This window comes from Ranitomeya variabilis, chromosome 6, assembly GCF_051348905.1.
Source record: "Ranitomeya variabilis isolate aRanVar5 chromosome 6, aRanVar5.hap1, whole genome shotgun sequence".
Taxonomy (NCBI): Eukaryota; Metazoa; Chordata; class Amphibia; order Anura; family Dendrobatidae; genus Ranitomeya; species Ranitomeya variabilis.
In genome coordinates this window covers 227,051,862-227,072,414 of record NC_135237.1, presented here as the reverse complement: position 1 = coordinate 227,072,414, position 20,553 = coordinate 227,051,862, and the positions used below count along the sequence as shown (strand labels likewise).

At 44.4% G+C, this 20,553-nt stretch overlaps 1 protein-coding gene across 1 annotated transcript in view; it reads left to right on the top strand.

Annotated features, from left to right (window-relative positions):
* Window positions 1-20,553, top strand: part of TRIO (trio Rho guanine nucleotide exchange factor) — a 3,555,343-nt gene that overhangs the window by 575,898 nt on the left and 2,958,892 nt on the right. Inside the window, 1 exon segment of the mRNA XM_077269474.1 lies at window positions 14,141-14,332. Coding sequence (XP_077125589.1) covers window positions 14,141-14,332 — 192 coding nt within the window.

Here is a 20,553-nt window from a genome sequence, read left to right as displayed (position 1 = left end):
GCAGTCTGCTCACCATCCTGAACTTGCTCCAGTTTTTCAATGTCTTTCTTAAAATGTGATGCCCAGAACTTGACACATTATTTAGGGTGAGACCTGACCAATGAGGAGTAGAGAGGGATAATTGCTTCATATGATCTAGACTCTGTTTCTCTTAATACATCCTAGAACTGTTTGCCTTTTTTTGCTGCATCACACTGTAGACTTATGCAGTCTGTGATCTATTAGTATGCCCAAGTCTCTTTCACATGTACTGTTGCTAAGTTTTATTCCTCCCATTCTGTAGGTGCAATTTTGGTTTTTCTTACCCAAATGTAGAATCTTGCATTTCTCCCTGTTTTTTTTTCCCTGTTTATTAGTCATTGCCCATTGTTCAAGCTCATCTAGATTCTTCTGAATCCTTTCTCTCTTCTCTAGTGATAGCTATCCTTCCTAAGCTTTGCATCGTCTGCAAATTTGATTCATTTAGGCCGGTTTCACATTTGCGGTTGTGTCCGCAGCGTTTCTTCCACAAATATCCGCATGCGTTGTGTTTTCCTATATTTAACATTAGGGACGCATGTGTCTGCGATCGGTTGCGTTTTGCCGCGTTTGACGATGCATGCATCATTTCGTCGTCTACGGTTTGGCGCGGTAAACGCAACATGTAGTAATTTTAGAGGCGTCAATTTGCCGCCTAGAAACACATGCGGTTGTTAGTGCAAGGAATGCGGCAAAAAAACGCATTACTATCTATGGGAACGCATGCATACACATGTCTTTGCGTACACATGCGTTTGATGCGCTTGTGTACTTCGGACTGCACATGCCCATTAAAGACACACCCTCCTGGAAATATCAAACGCATGCACATAAAAAGCGCAAACACATGTAAAAACGCATGCAAACGCTGTGTTTTTTTTACCATCATGTGTAAGCTGATGCGGATAAAAAACGCTGCGTTAACAGACGTTTGCATGCGTCTTTGCATGTGTTTGCGGTTGCGGATGATACGCTGCAGACTTAAATGTGAAAGGTTACCTTCAGTTCCCTTATCTAGATCATTTATAAAAATGTTGAAAAACACTGGGGCCAGGTGGAGTCTTGTGGTACCCCACTTGAAGCACTCTTCCAGTTGGATGTGTGACTAATTATTAACGCTCTTTGAGTACCATTACTGAGTCAGTTATGAATCCAACTACCCGTGAATCCCATACTTGGTCATTTTTTCAATAAGGATAGTATGGGATACTTTATAAAATGTTTTGCTGAAGTTGAGATATATTATACCTACCACATATCACTGATCCACCCAGTCAATGATTCCACCATAGAATGAATATTAGATTAGTCTGGCATGACTTGTTTGCTGCAAACCCATGCAGTCTCTGGTTATTTACTCTATTCTTATCCAAGTACTTACATACATGCAGCTTAATAATGTGTTCACAAGTCTTTCCTGGTATACATGTAAGGCTCACTGGCCTGTATTTTCCTGGCTCCATCTTCTTTCCTTTTTTGAAGCTAGGCACCACATTTACCCTTCTCCAATATTCTGGGACTTCTCCTGTTTTCCAGGATTTTTCATAGTTTCTGGATAGTGGTTCTGCAGTTTACTCTGCTATCTATTTCAGTACCCTAGGATGTAATTCATATGGACCAGGAGATTTAAATTAATTAAGTGTTCCCTCACGATCTCTGTTTCTACCGACTGTCTCTCTCTGTCTCTTATTCATCAACCACTAATACGTGCACAACCCCCTCCAGTGACCCTGCCACAGCAGCAGAGAGTATGTCAGTGACCCTGCTCATCATCTCTCTGTGTGCCTGTCTCTCTGTTTGCCTGTGTCATGGGTGTGTCAGAGGCTGCAGATGCTCGCACTGCATCTAGCTGCAGAAGGTATCAGCGGTTTGCTTTGCAGACTCTTTCCTAGTCCTTCTGTCTTTAGGAACCAGTGGCAACCTTCCTCCCCCCCCCCCCATCCCGGCTCTAGTTAACACACCTGGACTGGGATGTTTATAACTCACAGCTTGCTGCTGGGAGTTGCCGGTGATGTTTCCATTTCCATTCCCCGTTGAGGCTTTATGATATAGCAGTCGGCTATCTTTCTCTTTGGTGTTTGGAGGATATCTGTGTTTCTCTCTGAGTCTACTCAAGCTAAGTGTTCTCCTTGTTTGTGTATCCCATCTGTCTTTAGTGGTAGTGCGGACTGACTAGTGCTCATCCTGTCTTTCCCTATGCAGGACTTATTGCCAGGGTCAGGCAGGGGTTATGTGTCCTACTCGGCGATAGCTGCAGAACCTATATAGGGATGCTTAGGGCAGACAGGGTGACGTTAGATCTGCCTAGGGGTCTCCACTCCGCCCTTCCCTAGTGTTGGGTTCCATTCCCCTTATCTCTTCATGTTGCCCTCAGTTTTTCCTACACTGTGTGTGACAGCCTCCCTCTGTGTACCTGTCTCTCTCTCTGTGTGCCTGTCTCTCTTTCTCTGTGTCTTTCTCTCTTTGTGTGTCTGTCTCTTTGTGTATCTGTCTGTGTGTGTCTGTCTCTCTCTGTGTCTGTCTCTTTATTTGTGTGTCTGTCTCTCTGTGTCTGACTCTCTGTGTCTGTCTCTGTCTCTCCCTGTGCCTCTTTCTCTTAGTGCCTGTCTCTCTTTCTTTCTCTGTGTTTCACTCTGTGTATCTTTCTCTGTGTGTGTCTCTCTCTGTGTCTGTCTCTCTCTTTGTGTCTGTCACTTTGTGTGTCTGTCTCTGTCTCTCTCCCTGTGCCCCTCTTTCTCTTGGTGCCTGTCTCTCTCTCTCATTGTCTGTCTCTCTCTTGTTCTCTTTGTGTTTCACTCTGTGTATCTTTCTCTCTGTGTCTGTTTCTGTGTCTCACTCTGTGTGTGTCTCTCTCTGTGTGTCTCTTTCTGTCACTCTCTGTGTGTCTGTCTCTCTCTTTGTCTGTCTCTCTGTGTGTCTTTGTCTCTTTCTCTTTGTCTGTCTTTCTGTCTGTCTCTCTATATTTCTCTTGGTGTGTCTGTCTCTCTCTGTCTCTTTATCTTTGTGTTTCTCTCTGTGTATCTTTCTCTCTGTGTGTCTCTCTGTCTGTCTCTCTGTGTGTAAGTCTCTGTGTGTATGTCTGTGTGTCTCTTTGTGTGTCTGTCTTTCTCTTTCTGTCTCTCTCTCTCTGTCTGTCTCTGTGTGTGTCTCTCTCTCTCTCAAGGTCTTTCTCTCTGTGTGTCTTGTCTTTCTCTGTGTACAATGGTCAGATATGCATATAAAAATAGTGGTAGTGCAAAAGTATGCAGAATATAAGAGTCAGTTACCAGTCAGATGAAAGGCCTGTTTTGTGGGGAAGAAGGTGCCACATGGGAGGCTTGTGGTCCCCTCTTGCTTTATTTATCCCCACATGTTATGTCACGACTTCCCTAGAGAAAAACAATAGGCCATGCTTTACACTAGCATTTGCCCCCTCTCGGTCACTCACCTCCTGTCCCCGTGGGCTGAACCTCTTTTTACATCTAGCAGCTAAAAAACTTCAAAACTTAAGATGGGTCAAAACTCCGTAATGGAACATCCTAGGGAGGCTGTATTGGCATCATCAGATCTGGCCGAGACCCTGCTACGCTTTGAGACCAAACACAGCTTTGATAACTGGCTCCTACTAGCCATTCTACCTATCTCCTCTTTCTGGGGTGCTAGTGCAGATCAAGACCCTGGAAGGCGTTCGGCCCAGTCCACATATTTTGAAAAATTTAACAGGTGTGTGGCTAGGATGTATGATAACTTCATATTCTGCTCATGAAATCCTAGCTGTCTGAACAAAGCAGTTAGACTGCATAGTTTGGATCCACAGGGGTCTTCCTGTAGGAGCTTGGATACTAGTTAGCTTTTGACTGACATTCTTCATCTTTACGTTTCTTCTTCATCCAGTGCGGAACACCATCACTTTTTCCAGCCACGACTCATCTCTGCAGAAAATAACTCACATCTATCTAGAACACCGCCACTTCTAGATCACTTTCTCCACTTTTTCCCCAACTTCTGCACCAGTATTTCCCAAACTCAGATCCTCATGGACCCCAACATGTCATGTTTTCAGGATTTCCATAGTGTTGCACAGGTGATGGAAGTTTCATCAAAAGCATCAGGAATTCTCTCAACTGTGCAACACTATGGAAATCCTGAAAACATGACCTGTTGGGGTCCATGAGGATCAGAGTTTGGGAAACACTGTTCTACACAATACCAGATGAAGAAAGAAAAGTGACAGTGTCGCCCTGCACATTAACAGGACTCTTCTCCCCCCCTGAAAACAGTATCCACAAAAATAAAATGCATCAAAGCAGTAGTAATATCCTTTTATAACCCCTACAGTAATAATGTCCCACATCCTGTCCCCTTCCTGTAATAACATTCCCCATCCTGGCCCCCTTGCGTCACATTCCTGGCCCCCTTGTGTCACATTCCTGGCCCTTTTGTGTCTCATTCCCGGTCCCATATTCCATCCCATCCCATCCTCCCATCCTGCCCCGTATGTCCTCCCATCCTGCCCCAATATGTCTTCCCATCCTGCCCCATATGTCCTCCCATCCTGCCCTAATATGTCCTCCCATCCTGCCCTTATATGTTCTTCCATCCTGGTCCCATATGAACTTCTGTCCTGGCCTCATATGATCTCCCGTCCTGGCCCATATGATCTCATCTTTGGCCCCATATGATCTCATCCTTGGCCCATATAAACCCCCATCCTGGCCCCATATGTCTGCTTCAAGTACAAAGATGTTTCTCCTTACCTGGCCGTGGTCCAGCAGCATCCTTTTCCTCATCCATTTGAGGCACCGATACATGGCAGTGATGTCATGCTCCGACAACGTGTGTGCTGTCAGTTGTTGGCCTCCAATTGGCTGGCAGCTTTTAACTATTGCCATGCAAAAGGTTTTAACTGAGCATGCATCTGAGAAATGAACCAGCTGAATCCTTCCCCTGGGCTCCCGGTCCCCATACACCAGTAAGGGCAGTAATGCCCTGATGGTGGCCCTGCTTAGTCTTATATACCTAACTTGTACACTAATAATCGTAGCTTAGCAAAATCTCAAGCCTGTAAACCAAAACTTTCCGTCCATTCAGTTAACTGAATGACTAACCCCTAAACTTTGAAAAGCATAAAATAAAGGGGGGGTTGGGAGCAGTTCTTCGGTATGAGACGCTGGAGGTCTGACAAAGACCTCCAGCGTTGCCATCTTTTATCCCTGAGCAACACTGTTTGTAAGTACTGCTGGTGCCGGGAAAGTTATTTTTCAAACTTTCCCTGCTACGACCACTGATTGGTCACCACTACTACCCAACCACAGCCCAGGATGCACCTCGGACGTGCAGAAGAAATGGTAAGATACATTTGACGACAATTATCCTTTCAGGAGAGGAACACCTTTTACATTGTAATGTCATGTGTCCCCCTCCGCCATGGAATTGCACAATAAAGTACTTACACATGGCCTATACAGCGAATAAAGAATGCCATGAAACGCTGACTTGGTGGATAAAATTTTGCCACAACCTTTATTTAGGTTATTAACATACAGAAAACATATTAAAAAACCTTCATAATCTTCTATATTTAACTTGTACGCCATTAACCCCAGCTCGGCAAAAGGACAAGCTCGTTAGCATGGCTTCGCCCCACCAAGGGCTATTTATACCATCACTTGCAAGTTTAGTTTAAAAAATAGAATTTCTGATTTTTGGTAAATTATCCAAATTTGCAAGCTTTCAAATCACAGAGTCCTCTTCTTCAGGCAGGTTTACAATTCATTTGTAAATTTGCCTAATCGCTTCTGTTCTCTGAAAGCTTGCAAGTTATAATTTTTCTGGTTAGCCAATAAAGATTTTCACCCTTAAAATACTTTTGACTTTTATATACTTATAAAAGATGCCTAACTCCTTATAGGTTAGAAGGATAATCTCTATAGGATACTGAAAACCTCAATAACCAGTGATCCCACTGGCCACATATCCTTCCATAATTAGTACACAGATCACCGATCAACATGTCCCAATGTTTTTCCTTTTTTTGTGAGCAAGGTTCATTGGGGGAATTAATAATCATCCTGAGATGTAAGAACACTGTCCACTCAAAGCAAAGGCATGACGTCCATGTTATGGCGTGCATACCAGCCCATCATGCTTGTCTTATATCCGAGGAGATCACAAGGAAATGGACAGCATGTGACTTAGATATGAAAATATGAGTGTCTGAACAAACGGTCTGAATACTTATGACTAGTGATGAGCGAGTGTACTCGTTGCTCGGGTTTTCCCGAACACACTCGGGTGGTCTCAGAGTATTTGTAACTGCTCGGAGATTTAGTTTTCGTGGCCCTAGCTGAATGATTTACAGCTACTAGCCAGGGTGAGTACATGTGAGGGTTGCCTGGTTGCTAGGGAATCCCCACATGTAATCAAGCTGTCTAGTAGCTGTAAATCATTCAGCTGCGGAGATGAAAACGTAATCTCCGAGCAGTCATAAATGCTCGGAGACCTCCCAAGCAACGAGTACACTCACTTATCACTACTTATGGCCATGTGATATTTCAGGTTTTTTTTTTTTTTTTTTTTATAAATTTGCAAAAATGTTTATATTTCTGTATTTTTTTTCAGTCAAGATTGAGTGCAGAGTGTACATTAATGTGAAAAAATGAACTTTTTTTGAATTTACCAAAAGGCTGCAATGAAACAGAGTGAAAAATGTAGAGGGGTCTGAATACTTTCCTACCCACTGTAGAAAATATTTTACAAAAGGGACAAACAATACAGCATACACAGTTAAAGAAAGTAAAAGGGATTAACAAAAGAACTTAATACACTGATCACAAAGATGCCTCAGTTTAGCTGAATGAGATCACTTCAATTGGGGCCGTTCAGTAAACGGGATTCATGCATACATGATGTTTATCTCTCTACAGGAACCATTTATGCATACATGATGTGCATCTCTCTACAGGAACCAAGATCATAATTCAGCTGGATCTTTTATGAGATCCCCCTGTGATGACCTTACGTAGGCTGGGATCCCCGGAGTTCAAACATGAAATGACTGGTGTCAGTTATTTGTCCATTATGGATGGGTTACGGATATGAGAAAATACAGCTCTGGCCAAAAATTGAGAGACAACCACATCAAAACCCTGTCATGGGCAGCCCAATCTCCATACCTGAACCCCATTGAAAACCTCTGGAATGTAATCAAGAGGATGATGGATAGTCACAAGCAATCAAACAAAGAAGAACTGCTTACATTTTTGCACCAGAAGCAGTGTAAAAGACTGGTGGAAAGCATGCCAAGATGCATAAAAGTTGTGATTAAAAATCATGGTTGTTCCACAAAAAATTGATTTCTGAATGCTTCCTGAGTTAAAACATTAGTATTGTTGTTTCTAAATGATTATGAACTTGTTTTCTTTGTGTTATTTGAGGTCTGAAAGCCTTTTTTTTTGTTTTTTTTCTTTATTTTGACCATTTTTCTTTGTCAGGAAAAAAAGTTAAAAAAAATATTGCTTGTAAATTTGGTTGTCAGAAGTTTATAGAATAAAAAAAACAGTTAACATTTTACTCAAAAACATACCTATAAAGAGAAAAATCAGACAAACTGAACATTTTGCAGTGGTCTCTTAATTTTTGGCAGAGCTGTATGTATCTCTTCCCTACTTCGAAATGGCGCTGAAAATGTATGTCTCATCACAACTGGACTTATACAAACTTCGATATTCAATATTTTCTTTCAGAGACGTATGTCTGCCAAAGAAGCAATATTTCCCTTACAGTGACAAAAAGCATCTAGTGTAAACATAGATCACTTCCTTTGAAGGGACAATATATTTCTTGGGGACAAAAGGGTTCTTCCACTTCTGTGTCTATGCATAAACGCATGTTGTCTAATAAGACCTTTTGTTTTGTCTAATTACCTGTCCATTCTAAATCTCAGTCTTTCTCACAAAAGGCACCTTCTTTCAGCTAACTGAGCTACAAAAGGACCATCTGCATTTTAATTAAGATTGTCATTTTTATTTATCTCCCATCTATGCATCCCAGTTTTACTAATTTCCCTTATGCTAAACTGTGTAATTCACATAGAGGTAACCACATTGCTAGCTCTTGTTTCCTACTGCAACAGAGAGAAGAGGAAGATGGAGAAATACCCCTTCATACAGGGTCATAGAGATTTTATTATTTTCTATGACAGTGACTGTGACGGGGTATGCGAAAGAGCAGGAAGAGACACCAGGCCGATAAACAATCCCATGAGATTTATTGTAACAGGAAACTGGGGCAACACAAATGAAGCGGCGTCCATAATGAGTCCACAATGAGTTCACAATGCGTCCAGAATGAGTCCACACAAAGAGAGCAGATCCAGGGGCTCCCCCTGGTAATCCGACTCCAGGGAAATATATAAATTGTGCTTGGATGAGTTCAATGGATCCAGCAAATGAGGGATAAAACACAGTCCCAAGTTACAGCCTCTAAGAATATGCCCGGTCACCGGGATGTTGCCTCAGCTTAAGATCCCAGCCCTTTGCAGGTCACCAACAACAACAGTCTTTAGATTCTGCCCTCAAATCCAGCATGGTGATAAGACATTACAAATCTATGTGGCAAATTATCTCCAATCTCCATACATAGCACAGGAACTGGCCGCAACTGCAGATCCTTGCCCTTTAAAGCACACTGCATCAACTAACTGAACATATGACTTATTGTCCTACTACTCTTGGGATCTTCCCCCTTGTTGAGCAGAGATACTAAGGCTACTTTCACAAATCCGTCTTTTTGTTTCAGGCTAAATCTGGCTCTTGAGAGGAAAACCGGAACCAGAAAAAATAAAAGCCGCAACCGGTTTTCCCCCATTGACTTGTATTAGCGCCGGATCGCGCTGCATGGCCCAGCATTCCTTCCGTTTTTTTCCGGATCCGGCTAAAATTCTGATTCAGGCGTCTGGAAAAAAGTCTACTATAACGTTTTTTGTCTGCGGCGAAATAGCGGCTTTTCGCTGCAATGCATGTCTATGGACGCCTGATTGAGCCAGATGCGGTGGCCTGATCCGGCTTTTTACACTGAGCATGCTCAGAACCTATTGTCCTGCCCCCAGGAGTATATATAAACCAATGCCATTGAGGCCCTCACTCATTTCTAGCCATACTGTCAGCCAGAGAGCCCACACCCTGCCAAGACTGAAGAGCCTGAGAGCGGAGCTTGCCACAGCTATCAAGCCTGAGAGCAGAGCCTGCCACAGCTATTAAGCCTGAGAGCGGAGCCTGTCACAGCCACCAAGCCTGAGAGCGGAGCCTGCCACAGCCACCAACCCTGAGAGTGGAGCCTGCCACAGCCACCAAGCCTGAGAGCGGAGCCTGCCACAGCCACCAAGCCTGAGAGCGGAGCCTGCCACAGGTATCAAGCCTGAGAGCGGAGCCTGCCGCAGCCACCAAGCCTGAGAGCGGAGCCTGCCACAGCCACCAAGCCTGAGAGTGGAGCCTGCCACAGCTATCAAGCCTGAGAGCGGAGCCTGCCACAGCTACCAAGCCTGAGAGCGGAGCCTGCCTGCCTTGGTTGCCATAACCAGCCAAGGTGGCTTGTTCAGAATGGTCCTCAATGGAAAGCTGTTCCTTGGATATAACATAATTGTGCTAGACAACACGCACTTTCACTACCTCACCACAGTGCCTGTCTTCAAGTTAATAGCTGTCAGTAGAACTCTCCATTTGGCGGTTAAGATCCCAAACGCACACTCCACCATTCTCCGTGCACGTGTGAGTCGGTAGTTGAAAATTCTTTTAGTATTGTTTAAACCACGGCTGGATTAGGGTTTTAAAAGATGTTGTGAAAGCTGAAAGGCTTCTTCCCCAACACAAACAAAAGGCATTGGTGGCTCAGAGGTTTGAGGCAGTGGTCTTGGGGGGGGGGGGGGGGGAATTGAAAGGTTTTTCCATACAAATGCCGCCCCATAGAAGACAGTTTGAAAACTTGCGAATCATTACAGCAACCATACGCCCCAATATCCACCGCTACAAATTTGTAATCCGCATCGGCGATGGCCATCAGCACGATGGAAAAGTACTTTTTATAATTAAAATATTCTGATCCAGAACCAGCCGGTTTCACGATACGGATGTGTTTCCCGTCCACCGTGCCCAAGCAATTGGGAAACTGACACACTTACTGGAATCTGTCTGCTACTTCCAACCAAGTCTGCATTGTGGGATGTGGAATAAAATCATTGTGCAGAGAGTCCCACAGTGCACGGCAAGTGTGCCTCACTATTCCAGATATGGTTGAAATTCCCAGTCTGAACTGGAAATGTAGTGAAGACAGGAATTCTCCAGTTGCTAGGAATCTGTGAACAAAAGCAAGGTAGAAATTACTACAAATTCAAAATATCAATCTATGAAAGTGCGCTACAAGAGTACATCCAAAAAGAATGCTTACCGAAGAGTGACCATCAGACGCTCAGCAGGTGTAATAGAGAATCTGCAATAGGTATCACTCCTTCTTATTAGATGTTCAACCCGCTCCACCAATACATCACAGTTCTCCGCTTTCATCCACATATAGCTGAAAAACTTATCTGGGTCTCCTCGTAGCTCCATGTATAAAGTGGAAAAGACTCCCCGCATCATTCCCTGTGCCGTGATGGGGTGGATCCACAAACGGCATCGGCACAGATGCATGATGCGCTGTCTCTCTCGCTCCTTCTCAAGAACAATTGTTTTCAATCGATTCGCCTCCACGATGAAATTCATGTTGCAGAATCTTCGCAATAATGCCGTCCATCTTGCTCTGTATCTTGCTCCTCTCAAACCTGTCACTGATGGGCTGTAGGAACACTGTATATATAGTTTTCAGGGGGCCAATCACATGTCAGGGGGCGTTTTTAAAAACCGGATCCGTCGTAAAACGGATGAAAAAACGGATGAAACTGATGCCAACTGGATGGGACGGATCCGGTTTTCTGCCTCATCCGATGTCCGGATCCGGCAGAAAACCGGATCCGTCCCATCCGGTTTTCACAAAATAAGCCAGATCCGATGCTGCGGCGCAACGCCGGAACCGGCATGCGGCGAAAAACCAGATGTGTGAAAGTAGCCTAACACCCACCCCCTTAAACATAGCTTCAAGGATTAAGACCAGGGCCGTATTTTGAGTTTCTGCTGCCCTAGGCACTTTTAGTGCTGCCTCCCCCTTTGGTGAGTATGACACTATCGACAGTGACTTTGGCAAGAATCGCTGACGTGAAAGTCACCTTTTGCAGCAGATCCGGCAGTTTTTCTGCATCTGCCGTGTAACGGATCACTTACGGCAACACTGCGTTCGGCCTCATTCATTCCCTATGGGATTTGCGGCACTTGCCATGATCTGGCAAATGCGGCACCATACCTCCCAACTTTTGAAGAAGGGAAGGAGGTATAAAGTTTATGGTGCACTTAGTGTGCTGCAGCAAATTTTAGGCCACGCCTCTGACCACACCCATTTCACAACTAGTCACACCCATATCCACGTCCCAACCACAGCCATTTAGCACTGCTGATCACACTGTTTTATATACAATAATTATAAACAAAAAACATGGCCACACAGTGCTCCATACTGTATAATGGCCACACATGATGCTCCATACTGTATAATGGCCACACACAGTTCTCCATACTGTATAATAGCCACACAGTGCTCCCTACTGTATAATGGCCACACATGATGCTCCATACTGTATAATGGCCACACATGATGCTCCATAGTGTATAATGGCCACACATGATGATCCATACTGTATAATGGCCACACAGTGCTCCATACTGTATAATGGCCACACAGTGCTCCATACTGTATAATGGCCACACAGTGCTCCATACTGTATAATGGCGACACACAGTGCTCCATACTGTATAATGGCCACACATAGTGCTCCATACTGTATAATGGCCACACATAGTGTTCCATACTGTATAATGGCCACACACAGTTCTCCATACTGTATAATGATCCCACATGATTCTCAAAACTGTATAATGGCCACACATGATGCTCCATACTGTATAATGATCACACATGATGCTCCATACTGTATAATGGCCATTGGCCACACATGATGCTCCATACTGTATAACGGCCACACGTGATGCTCCATACTGTATAACGGCCACACATGATGCTCAATACTGTATAACGGCCACACACAGTTCTCCATACTGTATAATGATCCCACATGATGCTCAATACTGTATAATGACCCCCCCTCCTGTATGCATGGCTCATCTCCCTCCCATCCCATATGCATGGCTCATATCCCCCCTCCTGTATGCATGGCTCATATTCCCCCCTGTATGCATGGCTCATATTCCCCCCTGTATGCATGGCTCATATTCCCCCCTGAATGCATGGCTCATATCCCTGTTGTGAATTCTGTTTGTGGGCTCCCTCTGGTGGCTACTGGTGGTACTGGTTGACTTCTGTCTTCTATCTCCAGTGCACCTGTTCCCATCAGGAAATGGGAGTTTCCTATATAGTCTGGCTTCTCACTCATTTACTTGCCGGCTATCAATGTTACCAGAGCTCCTCTGTTACTTGCTACCTGCTCCAAGTCTGCTGAGTCAGATAAGTTTGATCATTTGTATCTTTTGTCCAGCGTGCATTTATATGAATCTTGCTGCTGGAAGCTCTAGTGAACTGAAGTGACCACTCCGGTGTCATGAGTTGATACCGGAGTTTAAAGTCACTTCAGGATGGCATTTTGTAGGGTTTTGAGTTGACCGCGAAGTCCACTTTTGTATTTTCTGTTATCTAGTTAGTGGGCCTCTCTTTGCTGAACCTGTATTCATACTACATATGTGTTTTCTTCTTAACTAACCGTCATTACATGTTGGGGGCTACTATTACTTTGGGGTTTTCTCTGGAGGCAAGCCAGGTCTGTGTTTCCTCTATTAGGGGTAGCTAGATCTCTGGCTGGTGCGAGACGTCTAGGGATAAAACGCAGGTACGTTCCCCGGCCACTGGTAGTTGTGTGTGAGGTTCAGCATCGCGGTCAGCTTAGATTCCATCATCCTAGAGCTAGTCCTGTTTTTGCCTATGTCCCTGCCATTGGGAATCATGACATATCCCCCCCCCCCCCCCCCCGTATGCATGGCTCATATTCCCTCCTGAATGCATGGCTCATATTCCCCCCCTGAATGCATGGCTCATATTCCTCCCCTGAATGCATGGCTCATATTCCCCCCTGAATGCATGGCTCATATTCCCCCCCTGTATGCATGGCTCATATTCCCCCCTGAATGCATGGCTCATATTCCCCCAGAATGCATGGCTCATATTCCCCCCTCCTGTTTGCTTGGCTCATATTCCCCCTTGTATGCATGGCTCATATCCCCCCCCCCCCCCTGAATGCATGGCTTATTTCTCCACCCCCCCCCCCCGCCGCTCCCGCTCCCATCTTGCATCTCCCATCCCATCTTGCATGGCGCGCCTGCTTATGTCCTCCATCCCGCCGTCCCCCATCCCTCATACTTACCTGTTCCTTGCTGACATCCCTCTCGCTCTGTCCCGACTCCCAGCGCAGCACCTTCTTCCTGCGTGAGCGGTCAGGTGATACCGCTCATTACCACGTGACCGCTCATTCAGGACGAGTTGTGTACGCCGAGACCAGGCATCACTGGAGCAAGGTGAGTTTCGTCTTCAAGGAGGGTGGGTGGGAGGCGGGGGGGTTTCAGTCGGGAGGTGACCCAGGAAAAAAAAAAAAAAACCTTGCTCAGGTGCCGCCCCCTGCATTGTCCCCGCCCTAGGCACGTGCCCTCAAGTGCCTAGTGGCAAATACGGCCCTGATTAAGACTGTTCCAGAAACCCTGTCTGCAGTCTGTCTACAGGTTTGTGTATTGGAGATGCCCCTGCAGTGAAGAACAAAGACAAGCATGCCCCCACCAGATGCAGGACAAGGAATGTTAATGTAGGCCTGCTTACAGTATGGTCCATGTGTACAGGCTGGGGAACACTCTGTTACAGTGACCTTTTAACAAGTGAGGGTTGTGGAGAACCACTTTGAATGTTTGAGGAAGTGTTATTGCAGTTAAAGTGGTATGAATTGTAAAAACTGTCTTATTAGTGCTTATTAACTCAAATGTCTCATTGCTTTCTCTTACAGAATGTCTATGTGAATATAAATCGAATTATGTCAGTAGCCAATAGACTTGTGGAATCTGGACACTATGCTTCACTGCAAATTAGGCAGATTGCCAACCAGCTTGACCAAGAGTGGAAAATGTTTGCAGCTGCTTTGGATGAGCGGAGTACATTATTGGAAATGTCTGCTGTATTTCACCAAAAAGCAGAGCAGGTTGGTTTTAGACGGTATTTAATTAGTAAAATAGTGCATACACAATGTCTTTTTCAAATGGGTATGCTCTTTTACCTACCTGCAAAAGCGCTAAAGCTATAACAAATAAACATTAGTGATGAGCGAGTGTACTCGTTGCTCGGGTTTTCCCGAGCACGTTCGGGTGACCTCCGAGTACTTATTAGTGTTCGGAGATTTAGTTTTCATCACGGCAGCTGAATGATTTAGAGCTATAAGTCAGGCTGAGTACATACAGGTCCTTCTCAAAAAATTAGCATATAGTGTTAAATTTCATTATTTACCATAATGTAATGATTACAATTAAACTTTCATATATTATAGATTCATTATCCACCCTCTGAAATTTGTCAGGTCTTTTATTGTTTTAATACTGATGATTTTGGCATACAACTCCTGATAACCCAAAAAACCTGTCTCAATAAATTAGCATATCAAGAAAAGGTTCTCTAAACGACCTATTACCCTAATCTTCTGAATCAACTAATTAACTCTAAACACATGCAAAAGATACCTGAGGCTTTTAAAAACTCCCTGCCTGGTTCATTACTCAAAACCCCCATCATGGGTAAGACTAGCGACCTGACAGATGTCAAGAAGGCCATCATTGACACCCTCAAGCAAGAGGGTAAGACCCAGAAAGAAATTTCTCAACAAATAGGCTGTTCCCAGAGTGCTGTATCAAGGCACCTCAATGGTAAGTCTGTTGGAAGGAAAAAATGTGGCAGAAAACGCTGTACAACGAGAAGAGGTGACCGGACCCTGAGGAAGATTGCTGAGGAAGCAGTGGACTGAGTCTGGTGTGGAAACATCCAGAGCCACCGTGCACAGGCGTGTGCAGGAAATGGGCTACAGGTGCCGCATTCCCCAGGTAAAGCCACTTTTGAACCATAAACAGCGGCAGAAGCGCCTGACCTGGGCTACAGAGAAGCAGCACTGAACTGTTGCTAAGTGGTCCCAAGTACTTTTTTCTGATGAAAGCAAATTTTGCATGTCATTCGGAAATCAAGGTGCCAGAGTCTGGAGGAAGACTGGGGAGAAGGAAATGCCAAAATGCCTGAAGTCCAGTGTCAAGTACCCACAGTCAGTGATGGTGTGGGGTGCCATGTCAGCTGCTGGTGTTGGTCCACTGTGTTTCATCAAGGGCAGGGTCAATGCAGCTAGCTATCAGGAGATTTTGGAGCACTTCATGCTTCCATCGGCTGAAATGCTTTATGGAGATGAAGATTTCATTTTTCAGCACGACCTGGCACCTGCTCACAGTGCCAAAACCACTGGTAAATGGTTTACTGTCCATGGTATTACTGTGCTCAATTGGCCTGCCAACTCTCCTGACCTGAACCCCATAGAGAATCTGTGGGATATTGTGAAGAGAAAGTTGAGAGACGCAAGACCCAACACTCTGGATGAGCCTAAGGCCGCTATTGAAGCATCCTGGGCCTCCATAACATCTCAGCAGTGTCACAGGCTGATTGCCTCCATGCCACGCCGCATTGAAGCAGTCATTTCTGCCAAAGGATTCCCGACCAAGTATTGAGTGCATAACTGAACATTATTATTTGTTGTTTTTTTGGTTTGTTATTAAAAAACACTTTTATTTGATTGGACGGGTGAAATATGCTAATTTATTGAGACAGGTTTTTTGGGTTATCAGGAGTTGTATGCCAAAATCATCAGTATTAAAACAATAAAAGACCTGACAAATTTCAGTTGGTGGATAATGAATCTATAATATATGAAAGTTTAATTGTAATCATTACATTATGGTAAATAATGAAATTTAACACTATATGCTAATTTTTTGAGAAGGACCTGTATGTAGGGGTTGCCTGGTTTCTAGGGAATTCCCACATGTAATCAAGCTGGCTAATAGCTGTCCTTACAGCATGTGCACACGTGGGTATGTGCACACGTGGGTATGTGCACATGTTGCGGATTATCCTTAGGAATTTCTGCTGCAGATTCTTCCGTCTCTTGCCTGAAAACGCAGGTATGTTTTTGTTGTGTTTTTGCTGCGTTTTTTGATACATTTTTTCCATGCGGATTTGTATGCGTTTTTGAAAGCTAAATAAAGATCTATTATTGACAACAACAAAAAAAGATTTGTGATGTAATTTCTTGTCCAAACTCCTCTTTATATTTGTCCAACCCACACTCCATTACACACGGATAGACAGACAGACAGATAGAAGGAATGAGATAGATAGATAGATAGATAGATAGATAGATAGATAGATAGATAGATAGAAGGAATGAGGCCGGCGTCACACTAGAGAGTTTTATGGACGTATGAGAGGCGAATAAACAACGCATTGCACACTGACCAATGATTCTCTCTGGGGCAGCTCCTCTGCTGTATATTTTGCAGCCACATTTTATAGGCATAGAAAATCGCAGCATGCTGCGTTTGTCAGCGCAATAAAAACTTCCGCCAATGAAAGTCTTGCCTAACCTTGCCAACGGATTACATACAGAACACTATTTTGGGAACATTTCTGCGTATTGCGCCTGTAAAAAACGGACCATATTTTCCTACGCCAAGTGTGACGCCAGCCTGAGATAGATAGAAGGAATGAGATGGATAGATGTAGACAGATATATGGATAGTTAGACTACTTTCACACATCAGTTTGTTTCCGTCAAACAGGATCTGGTGAATTTTTGAAAAAACGGATCTGTTGCAAATAGTGAAAAACTGATGCAACTGATCCGGGTTTTTTTTTTAAAAAGAGAGCAAATTGAAAATGTGCATGATTTGAATGGAAATATGCATGAAAAAACGGATTTGGAGGCCGGATTCATCATTTAACATCTCAGTTTCATACGATTTTCGCCGGATCCGTCGCTGTGCGTTTTTTCGCCGGACAGAAAAACCGTTCCTCTGTATGTGTTTTCTGTCCGGTGGAAACAGCTTTTTTGACAGATCCGGCAAAAAACAGAGGAAACATGTGCCCGTCAGGCGCAATACGGTGCTAATACAACTCTATGAGAAAAAACGAATCCAGCAGAAAAAAAAACGGATCTTTTTTTTCAAAACTCGCCAGATTGTGCCTGACGGCAAAAACCTGATGTGTGAAATTAGCCAGATAGATATATGGATAGAAACATCTATGTATCTATAGATATATCTATAGATAGATATATCCATAGATAGGCCGATGTTGATTAATGAACATAAGGAAAAAAAGGGAAAGAAAAGGCGTTGGCTCCCGTGCAATTTTCTGCGCCACAGGGGAAAAGCCGACGGCCCGCAACTGTCTGCGTAGCCTTTACTGGCTATTAAAATAGGGGGACCCCCCTAAAAAATGACGTGGGGTCCCCCTATATTTTATAGCCAGAAAGGCTACGCAGACAGCTGCTGGCTGTTATTCATAGCCTAGAGAGGGACCATGGATATTGGCCCCCCATCAGCTACAAACACCAGCCTGCAGCTGCCCCAGAAATGGCACATCTGTAAGATGCGCCAATTGCGGCACTTAGCCCCTCTCTTCCCACTCCTGAGTAGCTGTGGGATATGGGGTAATAAGGGGTTAATGTCACCTTGCTATTGTAAGGTGACATTAAGCCGGGTTAATAATGGGGAGGCGTCAATAAGATGCCTATCCATTATTAATCCTAGAGTAGTAAAAGAGTTAAAAAAAAATAGAGACATCCAGAAAAAAGTATTTTATTATTATTAATTTAACCATACTTACCATACTTGAGCGCCTGCAAAAAACGTAAAATAATAAACCGTATACTCCCTGCCCGACGCAGTCCAATTAATAATGAGTGTCCCACGACAATCTCTGTTATGACCCCAATGACAGAGGGTCTCAAAAGTACATACCAAGTCTGCAAACACAAAAAACCAGCTCATAGGGCAGTGGTAACTGGGCTGACCATATATCTAATCCTAGCACCACAAATAGCAGCAGCCGGGGAACGTGCCTACGTTGGTTCTAGACGTCTCGCGCCAGCCGGAGAACTAACTGACCCTAGAAGGGAAAAGATAGACCTTTCTTGCCTCCAGAGAAAAGACCCCCAAAGTTGGATACAAGCCCCCAACAAATAATAACGGTGAGGTAAGGAGAAAAGACAAACGTAAGAATGAACTAGATTTTTAGCAAAGAGAGGCCCACTGACTAATAGCAGAATATAGTAAGATGACTTATACGGTCAGCAAAAACCCTATCAAAATTTCCACGCTGGATATTCAAGAACCCCCCGAACCGTCTAACGGCCCGGGGGGAGAACACCAGCCCCCTAGAGCTTCCAGCAAAATCAGGAATCACATTTAGTACAAGCTGGACAAAAAATAAGAGCAATGCAAATAACCAAAAAACAAGGAAGCAGGACTTAGCTTAATTTTGCAAGATCCAGGACCAGCAGACAGGAGCAAACAGAAAGGAACTGATTACAACGATGCCAGGCACTGGACTGAGAATCCAGGAAGTTTATATAGCAACACCCCTGGACTAACGACCCAGGTGGATGCCAAACTGAGAAAAGACAATCCCAGAGTCATATCACTAGTGACCACAAGAGGGAGCCAAAAAAGTCTAATTCACAACAGATCTCCCCTATAGAACAGTGACATCGGGTGATGTCACTGCTCTATAGGACCTCCAGTGACACACTGACAGGAGACAATGGCTCCTGCAGTGTATCACTGAGGTTACCTTAGTTCAGGGTCTCACTTTAAGCCATTACTGCGTGGGAACTTTCTCACACAGCAGTGCCAAAAGTGAGATTAGGGACTATTTTTTACAGTGGCGGAGGAATACAATGCGAAAGGATACCTCCCTGCCGTCATTGTATTCCTGAAGCCCCTAGAGAGCGGTCGCATCAGCTGATGCTGATGCTCTCCACGGGAGATCGTCGTGGGACACTCGTGGATATCTGCGGATCAGGGAGTATATTGTTTCTTTGTTATTTTAATATTTTTTACAGGTGACACTGGCTTCGGGGAACAAAGTAACAAGTGGTGGTGAGTATGTACTCTAGGTTATATGTACTGTATGTATGTTTTGTATGTAATGTATGAATGTACTGTATGTATGTATTGTATGTCTATATGTTATATGTTGTATGTTCTGTCATATGTTGTATGTACTGTTATATGTTGTATGTACTGTCATATGTTGTATGTACTGTCATATGTTGTATGTTCTGTCATATGTTGTATGTTCTGTCATATGTTGTATGTACTGGCATATGTTGTATGTACTGTCATATGTTGTATGTTCTGTCATATGTTGTATGTACTGTCATATGTTGTATGTACTGTCATATGTTGCATGTTGTATGTTCTTGTCATATGTTGTATGTTATATGTACTGTCATATGTTGCATGTTGTGCGTACTGTCATATGTTGTATGTTCTGTCATATGCTGTATGCACGGTCATGTTATATGTTGTATGTTCTGTCATATGTTATATGTTCTATGTACTGTCATATGTTGTATGTTCGTGTTTTGGTTTTTTTTTTTCAACACATTAGCCAGATGATGGGACTACTACTGTCCCATCATTGGCTAATGTGTCAATCACTGTCACTGAAGCAGGCATAGCCTGATGGGACTTGTAGTCCCATCGGACGATGTCTGCACGCGCACACACCCCCAAGGACCCCCACAGCCCGCCGCAGACCCCCCGCAGCCCGGCACAGACCCCCCGCAGCCCGGCACAGACCCCCGACAGCCCAGCACAGACCCCCAGCAGCCCCTCACAGACCCCCGACAGCCTGCCGCAGACCACCGACAGCCCACCGCAGACCCCCGACAGCCCACCGCAGACCCCTGACAGCCGCGCACAGACGCCCGACAGCCCCACGATCCCCGCAGACCCTCGCGATCGCCGCAGATACACACAAACACGCGCACACAGACACACACATTTTACCCGCACACACACGGTCTCCGCCCACACAGTGTCCGCCCACACTCCACCCACACACTCTTCCTCCCTCCCAATCTGCAGCGTTTCTCACAGCAAAACCGCAGATCTTTTTTAGATCTGCGGTTTTGCTGCGGATGTGCCCGACTCAATGCAAGTCAATGGGTGCAGAAACGCTGCAGATTCGCACACATAAATGACATGCTCCTTCTTTTAACCCGCAGCATTTTCAGTGCGGAGTTTTCCGCACCATTAGCACAGCATTTTTTTTTCTATTGATTTACATTGTACTGTAAATCACTTGCGGATCTGCAGTGTTTCTGCA